Source organism: Odocoileus virginianus, chromosome 6 (assembly GCF_023699985.2).
Source record: "Odocoileus virginianus isolate 20LAN1187 ecotype Illinois chromosome 6, Ovbor_1.2, whole genome shotgun sequence".
Taxonomy (NCBI): domain Eukaryota; kingdom Metazoa; phylum Chordata; class Mammalia; order Artiodactyla; family Cervidae; genus Odocoileus; species Odocoileus virginianus.
In genome coordinates, this window is record NC_069679.1 from 43,211,651 (window position 1) to 43,222,596 (window position 10,946).

General features: G+C 39.7%; 1 protein-coding gene across 1 annotated transcript in view; it reads left to right on the forward strand.

The window, feature by feature from the left end:
• NEDD4 (NEDD4 E3 ubiquitin protein ligase) overlaps positions 1–10,739 on the forward strand; it is an 84,409-nt gene extending 73,670 nt beyond the window's left edge. The window contains exons 18-25 of the mRNA XM_020881237.2: positions 1,439–1,534; positions 1,891–1,964; positions 2,237–2,297; positions 5,923–5,982; positions 6,063–6,170; positions 6,922–7,018; positions 9,633–9,705; positions 10,282–10,739. Of these exons, the coding sequence (XP_020736896.2) occupies positions 1,439–1,534; positions 1,891–1,964; positions 2,237–2,297; positions 5,923–5,982; positions 6,063–6,170; positions 6,922–7,018; positions 9,633–9,705; positions 10,282–10,384 (672 nt within the window). The 3' untranslated portion in view covers positions 10,385–10,739. The remainder of the gene's footprint in view (positions 1–1,438; positions 1,535–1,890; positions 1,965–2,236; positions 2,298–5,922; positions 5,983–6,062; positions 6,171–6,921; positions 7,019–9,632; positions 9,706–10,281) is intronic.
• The last annotated feature ends 207 nt before the right edge of the window (positions 10,740–10,946 follow it).

Sequence of the window (10,946 nt, forward strand, 5' to 3'; positions counted from 1 at the left end):
GTCAACAGATGTTCCAAATATAAATGAACATTTCTCCCAACATTTTATTTTGAAAATTTACTAACATATAATAGAGTTGAAAAAGTTTTACAGTGGATATGTATATATCCACCACCCAGATTCCACAATTGGCTTTTTATCCATACTTATTTCATGACATACCTATCCACATGTCTACTCCCTATTCATCAATTCATCTTATTTCTTTGATGCATTTCAAAGAAAGTTTCAGGTATGAGTAAATTTCTCCCTAAATATTTCAGCATGCTATATAAAATAATTTTATATGTCTCTTGTGTCAGTATTTGAATTGTGATCATTTGTGATGAATGACATGTTTTCAAACTGGCAGTCCAAAGCAAAGTTTTGAAATTAGGCTACTACAGAGAAACAGAAACCCAAGAATTAAATCCTTGACTGTAGCCTTGTAACCCATGCTGAATATCATCATATAACATGTAGAAGACATAGATTCCAAGACTTCTTCCATGGTACCAAGTCCCATTCTTGTGACATAATATCAGTGTGAACATTATGTGCATGAATGCTTAGTTGCTTCAGTCATGTCTGACTCTTTGTGACCCTGTGAACTATAGCCCTCCAGGCTCCTCTGTCCATGGGGTTCTCCAGACAAGAATACTGGAGTGGGCTGCTATGCCCTCCTCCAGGGGATCTTCCCAACCCAGGGATCGAACCTGCGTCTCTTATGTCTCCTGCATTGGCAGTTGGGTTCTTTACCATTAGTGCCACGTGGGAAGCCCATAAACAGTATATTTCTTTATAAATCATAACACCACATAGTTATTGGAGTTGAAAAATTAAGGTTCTGTATTTAATTTGAGATTTTTCTTCAATTTAGGGCCAAGTATAAATAGCAGTCTCCTCATAGTTACTTAAGCATTTCAAACACAGTCTCATTGGCCGTATGGACAGATGCTGAGAGCCTCTGAGTATCATGGAAGTTACTCAGATATATATCAGATATATATTTGGTATATCTCAGAACTGACACTTTAACTGGATAATAAAAATCTGTACCTCCACTGCTTCCAAACAGAAATAGACTTCTAAACTTTTAAGCAGGCACCATGCTATTGATAAATGCTTTTTTTTTTTTTTTGGCCACACCCTGTGGCCTGCTGGATCTTAGTTCCCCAACCAGGGATGGAACTCACACCCACCTGCAGTGGAGGTATGGCATCTTAACCACTGGACTGCCAGGGAAGTCCCAATATTTGTATTTATACTCATGTACTTACTATTCATTTCTTTTTGTATTGTGTGTGTTTGTGTGTGTGTGTGTGTGTGTGTGTGTAAAAGAGATCCATCTGACCTTATCATCTTTTGTCCAGTTATTCAGACTTCGGCTACTTTTTTTGCAGATTCATGTATCTTCTTTCTGTATACAAATTTTACATATGCAATTTATCCCATCTAGGATAGTGAGTATTACAATTCATTAAGATGGATTCTTGAAAATGATCCAACAGAATTGGACCTCAGGTTTGTCATAGATGAAGAACTTTTTGGACAGGTTTGTAAATTTTGATTTATTTAAATGGTACATAAATTGTGAAGCTTTAGAACTTAAGTTTAATAACTTAAGCAAAATTTTATAAATTTAGACCTTAAATAATGCATGTACTCAACACATTTCTGCATTCTATTTTAAAATTTATTTTCTTGTAACAAAAGCTGTCTCTCAGAAAGAATTTCTGCTTCTTTGACTTTTGACTCATTTCATATGTATATTAGTAAAACTAATATTTCAAGTTTCCTTAGCTTTTGAGTGGATTAAATTTAAAACACCAGGCTTCTTGTGTAACTGTAATATGTATACTTTATTTTTTTCACTAAAATAACGTATCAAGGTATCATGCTTAATTTCAGACACATCAACATGAGTTGAAAAATGGTGGATCAGAAATAGTTGTCACCAATAAGAACAAAAAGGAATATATTTAGTAAGTATTTTGTTATACTTTACTATTTTTAGTAAATACTTTATTGGAAATAATTTTGTACTTTCTGTGAAGATTCTTTGTGTCTTCTTTTTCTTTCTCTAGAGTCAGAGTCTCAATATTGTTTTCTATAAAAATTCTGTACTTTTACTCACTCATTCAGTTCTTGCCTTGGGCTTAGCTAGTCTTTATTTTTTGTTTCTAACCAGAATACCTGTACCTTAACATCTTTTCTTATTCCCTGTGAAAAAGATAAAATGTTTTATTTCTTCTAGTCTTGTAATACAATGGCGATTTGTAAACCGAATCCAGAAGCAAATGGCTGCTTTTAAAGAGGTATTCATTTTCTTTTGTTTCCTCTTCTGTAGTTTCAAAGCACGGTCCATATCATATCAGAGAAAAAGGGGACCTTATTGTATCAGAGAAAAAAGTAGTATATGATTTGCTTTTTAAAGCCATTTAAAATTATGTTTTCATACTGAAGTAAAGTGTTACTCGCTCAGTCGTGTCCAACTCTGCAACTCCATGAACTGTAGCCCACCAGGCTCCTCTGTCAGTGGAATTCTCCAGGCAAGAATATTGGAGTGGGTTGCCATTTCCTTCTCCAGGGGATCTTCCCCACCCAGGGATGGAACCCAGGTCTCCTGCATTGTAGGCAGATTCTTTACTGTCTGAACCACCAGGGAAGCCCATGTTTTCATACTGAAGTGAAGTGAAAGTCACTCAGTCATGTCCGACTCTTTGCAATCCCATGTACTATACACTCCATGGAATTCTCCATGCCAGAATACTGGAGTGGGTAGCCATTCCCTTCTCCAGGGGATCTTCCCAACCCAGGGATCAAACCCAGGTCTCCCACATTGCAGGCGGACTCTACCAGCTGAGCCACCAGGGCAGCCCAAGAATACTGGAGTGGGTAGCCTGTCCCTTCTCCAGGGGATCTTCCTGGTCTAGAAATTGAACCGGGGTCTCCTGCATTGCAGGTGAATTCTTTACCAGCTGAACTAGCAGGGAAGTTCTTGTTTTCATACTGATAGAGTATTAAATGAATAGATGTTGAGTTAAAAAGCAGTCATTCAAGAAGTCTATGCAATAAACAGTCCTCCATAACATGGATCCCCCCTCACCTTTTATAGTCCCCTCCCCTCACCTTAGTAAACATAGGTGAAAAAAGGGACAAGAGTCCTAGAGGGATGTGGAATATATCAGCAGGCCACAGACTTTTTGGCCCCAGGGACCAGTTTCACAGAACACAATTTTTCTGTGGATCTCGGGGTCAGGTGGAGGGATAATTCAGCAGTAATGCAAGTCATGGAGAGTAGCAGATGAAGCTTCACTGGCTCGCCCACCCCCACCTCCTGCTGTGTGGCCCAGTTCCCCAGACCAGCACTTATTCATGCCCCAAGGGTTGGGAACCCCTGAAAAGTGAAAGTGTTAATCACTCATCGTGTCCAACTCTTCTCAACTCCATGAACTGTAGCCTGCCAGGCTCCTCTGTCTATGGAATTCTCTTGCAGGAATACTGGAGTGGGTAACCATTCCCTTCTCCAGGGGATCTTCCCAACCCAAGGATTGAACCCAGGTCTCTTGCTTCGCCGGCACATTCTTTACTATCTGGGCCACTAGGGAAGCCTCTGGGAACCCCTGGAACATGCCGTTTATGTCTTTTCCTAAATGGCATCATGCCATACATGTTGGTTTGTGACTCCCTTCCTTCTCTTGTCAAATACTTATTGGAGGTGTTTTACATATCAAGATATACAGTGACCTTTCTTTGTAGCTGTATTTTATTCATAATGTAAATTCATAAGTCACTTAAAGTTCCAAATTGATGGACATTTAAGCTGTTGCCAAGGCACTCATTTCCTAAGCTAATTAAAAGTCTTCTGTTAAATATTTATCACACACTTCTTCATTTATTCGATACTGAGCACTGACCATGTGTCTGGTGCTGTGCAAGGCAAAAGGACGTAGGTCCTGTCGTCAAGGAGCAGAGAATCTGAGGGTGAAATGGACCAGGGGAGCTCACAGTACTAGGTGAGCAGAGAAGAGAGGTCGAAACCAAAGCAGGAAGAGGTGGGGGCAGGGGCATGGGAGGGGTAGAGGGATTGGCCAGCCACAGAGAAGAAGGAAATGCAGTTCCAAGCAGAGGGAGCGACGCATGTCAAATCTAGTAATAAGACAAACTGGGCACACATTAGAGAAAATACAGGCAGTTGTACTGGATGAGAGGATGCAAGTGTTAATTGCCCAGTCATGTTCAACCCTTTGTAACCCCATGGACTATAGCCTGCCAAGCTGCTCTGTCCATGGAATTCATTAGGCAAGATTACTAGAGTGGGTAGCCATTCCTTTCTCCAGGGGATCTTCCCAACCAAGGGATCCAACCCAGGTCGCCTACATTGCAGGCAGATTCTTTGCCATCTGAGCCAATGGGAATGCAAGAGGCGAAACTAAGTCTGGAGAGATGGGAGGAACCTGATGATGAGGGGCCTGTTTGTTTGGTGTATTCTCTGAAGTCCAGTGAGGAAGGAAGTTGGCATTAAAGGCTGTTAACAATAAAATACCAAGATTCAATGTATATTTTGCTCAGATCTTTCTGGAAGTGGTATGAATGAATAGTAAGCTAGAGGAGGGTGAGACAAGCAGCAGAGGCTAGTGGAGCAAGTGCTGGAATCACCCCAGGGGAAATGATCAGGACAGTGGGAACACAGCTGTGCATGCACATGAATGATACTCAGGAAGGGAGAGTTTTAGCTCAGGGTGACTTAAAGGATGGAGATCTGGGGTCTATCTGCTTTCTGTAGTGGAGCTGTGGACTAAACAAGATGGAAAATTCAAAAGAATGGTAAGAATGGTGCAAGTGGATGGCCACACATGAGAATGTGGGAACACCAACATTTAAAGAATGGACAGGAGGAAAGGAGACATCAGAGAAAATCAGCAAAGGCAGAGACATAAGAGGAAAACCATCAACAGCAGACAGAGTTTCGAGAACAAAGGTATTGTCAACAATATCGTAGTACAGAGAAGTCAGATAAGATAGGGAACTAGAAAGTATTCATTAGACGTAGCCACAAAGTTGTCTTTGACTTTCTCCAGGACTGTTTCAGGGAAGCATTGGTGAAGAGGTCAGATTACAGTGGTTGAGGGATAGATGAGGGGGAGCAAGTGGATTTGGTGATGTGTAGTAACACTGTCCAGAACGTGGGTGTGAAGAAAAGAAAGAGGGGTTTGCTTTCGTATTTTGTTTTGAAAGTAGATGTGGCTTGAACAAATTTAGATGCATCAAGAGTGAGTTAATAGGGACTTCCCTGGTGGTCTAGTGGTTAAGACTTTGCCTTCCAATGCAGGGGGCGCAGGTTCCATCCCTGGTTAGGGAAACTAAGATCCCACATGCCTCGTGGCCAAAAAACCAAAACATAAAACAGAAGCAGTATTGTAACAAATTCAATAAAGACTTGAAAAATGATCCACATTCCCAAAAAAATCTTTAAGAAAAAAACATGTGCTAGTAAAAGTTTAGTGAAGACATCCTTGGGGAAACAAGTGAAGCACAGACAGAAAGTGGCCCCTGTCTCCACAGCAATGGGGACAAGACCCTCATGGATGTTGGTGCTAAGTTGGGGTGCAGAATGTTGAGGGGAATTCCATCTGGCAGAGCTGCTTTTATTTTCTCTCTCAAATAGAAATTATCTGCTGTAAAGAAAGGGTGACACGGAGAAGAAGGAAGCTTGAAAGGTATGGGGTGGTTTGAAAATAGTCACTTTGAGGAATCAGTGGGAGAACAGACATGTATACTTTCTTGCTGACATTGAAATGTCAGTTAAAGAGCCCATGAACCATGTAGTGGTAGGAATCTGTGTGGGTACGGGATTTCTCCAGTCCCACCCAGATACTGAAGTATGAAATTGTCCATTGGCCCCACTAACTAGGGTTTTAAATATATTCTTTCTTCTAGGGATTTTTTGAACTGATACCACAGGATCTCATCAAAATTTTTGATGAAAATGAACTAGAGGTAAGAAATATTGCTCTTAACACAGGACTTTTGTACCCCTGATTTTTCTTGTCTACAGTTTGACATTTCTTCTTATGTAGCTTCTGATGTGTGGCTTGGGAGATGTGGATGTGAATGACTGGAGAGAGCACGCAAAGTACAAAAATGGCTACAGCATAAATCATCAAGTCATCCAGTGGTTTTGGAAGGTAATAGAAGGCTTGCATTTTCTGAAGTTACTTCTTGATAGATTCAATCATATCTACCGATACTAGTGGATCACATGTAGATAAGACAAAAAATATATTGGGTTGGCCAAAAAGTTTGCTTGGTTAGGGAATATGTTATTCAATTAAGTTGTTGGTGAAAATGAAAAATATGTTTTAAAATTTTACTTTTAAACCAAATGAACTTTTTGGCCAACCCAGTATATAGCCCCACAAAAATTTTTTATTTTGTACTATATATATTTACCTCCATACATACTTATTTGCAGATAAGTAAAATGTAGTAAGTGACAGTGTTACCTGAGATCAGCTCTTGGTTCCTAACTAAAAAGAAGGGATTCTTCAGGGGACCTTGTAACCTGCAGTGTATTCTCTGGGACTCCTATTTGGCTTCTTGGAATGTGATAGAGAAATGTGTATGCCAGTAAATACAATTTTTAAATAATAATTCCAGTAAATACAATTTTTAAAAAGCCACATAGTCACATCCAAGAGGAAATTTTGTCACTGTGTTAGGCTATAACCCCATTCTAAACAGTTACCATAAAGCCTTGGAAATGGAGTCTCAAGGACTTTGTAAACTACTGTAAACATAACTTGAAGTAAAGGAAACATGCAAATTTCATAAGTGATGATTCAGGCTCTAACTAAACTCTGGTAACATATTTTTCAGGGTAGTTTTGTTAACATTTTTTCCAGTGATGTTCCTAAATGCTGCTTTTATTTTATGCAGGCTGTTTTAATGATGGACTCAGAAAAAAGAATACGATTACTTCAGTTTGTCACTGGCACATCCCGTGTGCCTATGAATGGATTTGCTGAACTGTATGGTATGGATTTTCCATAGATCATTAAAAAATGGAACTGATGCCAGTTGTCTTTTTCATGACTGACTAGTCTTCAGTCTTCTTTCATGTATACAAATTTTTAATTAGTTAAAAAGAATTCATAGTTTTAAATGATTACAGTTAGATACACTGCAAAAGGTCAAAATATATGTATACACCTTCTATTTTGTTGTTGTTGTTTGTTGTTCAGTTGCTAAATCATGTCCAGCTCTTTGCAAGCCCATGAACTGCAGCATGCCAGGCTTCCCTGTCCTTCACTGTCTCCGGGAGTTTGCTCAAATTCATGTCCATTGAGTCAGTGATGCTGTCTAACCTTCTCATCCTCTGCTGCCCTCTTCTCCTTTTGCCTTCAGTCTTTCCCAGCATCAGGATCTTCTCCAGTGAGTCAGCTCTTCACATTAGATGACCAAAGTACTGGAGCTTTAGCATCCAAGTACTTCAGCTTTAGCAGAAGTCCTTCCAATGAATATGCAGGGTTGATTTCCTTTAGGATTTACTGGTTTGATCCCCTTGCATTCCAAGGGACTCTCAGTGAGATAGCAAAAGAGAAAACTAAACACAGGAAATGATTCAAGTTACTTTCCATTCTTGAATTTTAAATTTGATTCTCACTCTGTATTCTGTTACAGAAAAAACATTGCCCGTGGTATGATGGTTTAAGATAGACAGCATATAAAGTTCCACGGGGTGTTAATAAGTGTATAACAAAATACAGAATGTATCATAGTAGAATACATTTGGGGGAAAGAATGGAATAAACAAAGTTAAATATTCTGTTTATTGGAATGGCATGTACTTGCTTTTAAGGATACCAAGAAAAAAACTCTTTCAGAGGAGGAATAGCCAAGATCGGAGCCCTTCTATCCCCTCCTTGGCCTACGTGGTTTCCTTGTTAAGCTTAACTGAACATCTGTTTGCAGAACCTGTCAGGCAGCTGCCCCTTCTCTCCCAAGGAGGATGAGACTCAACAACATGTTCATTCCCCACTTGACTGGATTTGTCTTTCCAGTGGTTTCCCCTGACTTACATTCCATTCTCTCCTCCTGCTCTTTAACCAGTTAGTAGAGAAAATCAAAGCAGGGCAGGCACCCCCTCCATCTCTAGCTCCTCTTATATGCAGCCCAGACCTACATTCACCCACTGATGGCATGCACTTTTTTGGAATTTGGAGGAGATATTTCACATAGTGTCTTCCCTGGTGGCTCAGATGATAAAGAATCTGCCTATGATGCAGGAGCTCCAGCTTCGACCTCTGGTTCAGGAAGATCCTCCGGAGAAGGGAATGGCTATCCACTCCAGTATTCTTGCCTGGGAAATTCTATGGACAGAGGGACCTGGCTGGTTACAGTCAATGGGCTTGCAAAGAGTCAGACACGACTAAGCAAGTAACACACTATCTCATACACAGGTCCAGAGTTATTAGTGTTAGACTATAAATTCAAATTCTTATGGATTTACAAAAGAAGTAGAAGTTGCTTCAGAATGTTAATATTACAATACAGTATTATCTAGCCAATAAAAATTATGTTACGGGGACTTCCCTGGCAGTTCACGCTTCCACTGCAGGAATTTGATCCCTTCCACTCGGGTTTGAGCCCTGTTTGTGGAACTGGGATCCCACATGAAGTGTGGCTTAGCCCCCCAAGAAAGAAGAAGCATGTTACATTTATATTGGTTGACTTAATAGGGAGTTTTTCAAATGGAGTGTTCAGGTGAGAGAATCAAGAGGCAGGAAAATATATATGAATCCATGTTGTGGAAGATACAATGACAAAAGTACTAAATTTTAACTGTAGATATAATTGTGATGGGTGATGTGTGAACAGCAGTGCTTTTTGAGAAAACAGTAACATGGAAAATAGTATTTTTAGTACTGCTTCTGACAGTTATACTCTCACACATGTGTTTGGATATGAGTCTGAGACATAGAGAAAAGTATGGAAGGTGACTCATTGGGTTGTTACCATTGATGACCTGGGAGGTTGGAGGACGTTGAGAATTGCAAAAGGAATAATTGAGTAAAACTCCAAAGGAAGAAAAAGTTTCTCAGAATGTTCATAATAACAGAAAAAGGTAGCATGTATAAATGATCCCATGCACATAAAATTCTATACATATGTATATGCAGAAAAAGATTAATAATAGGATGTTTACTTAGATTTAACAGTGGAATTTCAGGTGATCTTTACATCTTTCATTGTATAATCTTACTGCAAAAAAATAAATCAATAGAGAAAAATAATTTAAAAAACTATTAAAGCTATTTTCAGTGGGACTAAAAAATAATGCCCATTTTCTGTGTACCTAAGATAGAGGTGGTATATGAAAATGCAGGGCTGGGGAACAGCAAAAGTCCCGTTAGACATGCCCCCCAGGTCAGAGTGATACCGTGACCACAGACGAACTGATAGGAGTCCTCATTTCATAGCTGGACAGTAAAGTCATGAGCCCAAGACAGTATTATTTCTTTTGAATTTAAAGAAACTAGATGAATTATCTGTGTGTTTTAAGTGCTGCATTAGCAAAAGTGAGTTGTGAAATGTTCAGGAGCTCCTATAAAGGCTAAATGAAACCAAAGTAACTTCTTTTCTTGTAGGCTCAAACGGACCACAGTCATTTACAGTTGAGCAGTGGGGCACGCCTGAGAAGCTGCCAAGAGCTCATACCTGGTAAGCAGTTTCTTTGACCCTCGAGAACCAAGTCTTCAGAGAGAGAAGGTCCTCTCACAGTCTAGACACAGAAGGTCAGGTCCTCTCACAGTCTAGACACAGGTCTAGTTCCCTCTATGCTGTGTTGGTGGCAGATAAGGAGGTGGGGAATGGGAGGGAGAGGATGGAGAGACAGTGAGACTAACTCAGGAACAGGTGTTTCTTTACCAGGCAGGCTTTAAGTCTAGGTTGCTGAACACTGGAGAGACACATCTGAACTGCTGATGATATGTTGCCTCCATCACATGAATGATAAGCCATTCCACAAAGGGCTAGAACATTCGCTCTTGAAGTTTCAAATGACAGGAACCCAGACATTTGGAGGTCAGGGTGGAGGTGAGAGGTTACCACCAAGAAGTCATGAAGAGAGTCCATACCTTGAGTCCAATCCTAGACCTTCCTTCTCCCTGAGAAGAAAAGGTCTTTTCCTGTTGTTGGAACATTCAGTCACAAATAGCTGTACTGTGAATAGTTTGCCCTGGGAACTTTGTCACTTTTTCACTGTCTGTCATAACCAGCCTCTCTCTGTTCTTTCAGCTTTAATCGCCTGGACTTGCCACCCTATGAGTCATTTGAAGAATTGTGGGATAAACTTCAGATGGCCATTGAGAACACTCAGGGTTTTGATGGCGTTGATTAGATTTCAAGTAACCATTTATGGTGTTTTACTGCCACTTTTTTTTAAAGCAAAATCTTGACTTAAAATTTTCCAGGGAACTACTAATCCTTGGCCATTGATGCTTCTCAGATATTGGAGAAAATCATGTCAATGAATTAGAAGAAATAGTATTGACAACTTTTCCATTATTTCATTCATTTTAATAATGTGTTGCATTTACATAGTTGTTTTGTTCTATTTTGAGTTCACACCCAAGGATTTAAGTCCTGTGTGCCTGAAATAGTGAGTTTTGTCCTTGGATTTACCTCTTTAACAGTATTTGCCAGGCAGTTCTTTCTTAAACTACTGAAATGATAACTGTGAATACCTGTGATAAGTGTCATGTGTGAAAAGTGTGATTTTTTTTTGAGAAGGAGAACTGAAATTTGGGGGAAAAAAACTTCAATACTGAGTACACGACAATATATTCAGTGCTGCCTGCAGCTAGTTATTATTTTTTAGACCTGCCTACTGCACGTGCAGTAACAGGTTTTTGTAAAAATTTTGCAAGGTGTGTTACCTATATTTTCAGTCAACTGATTAA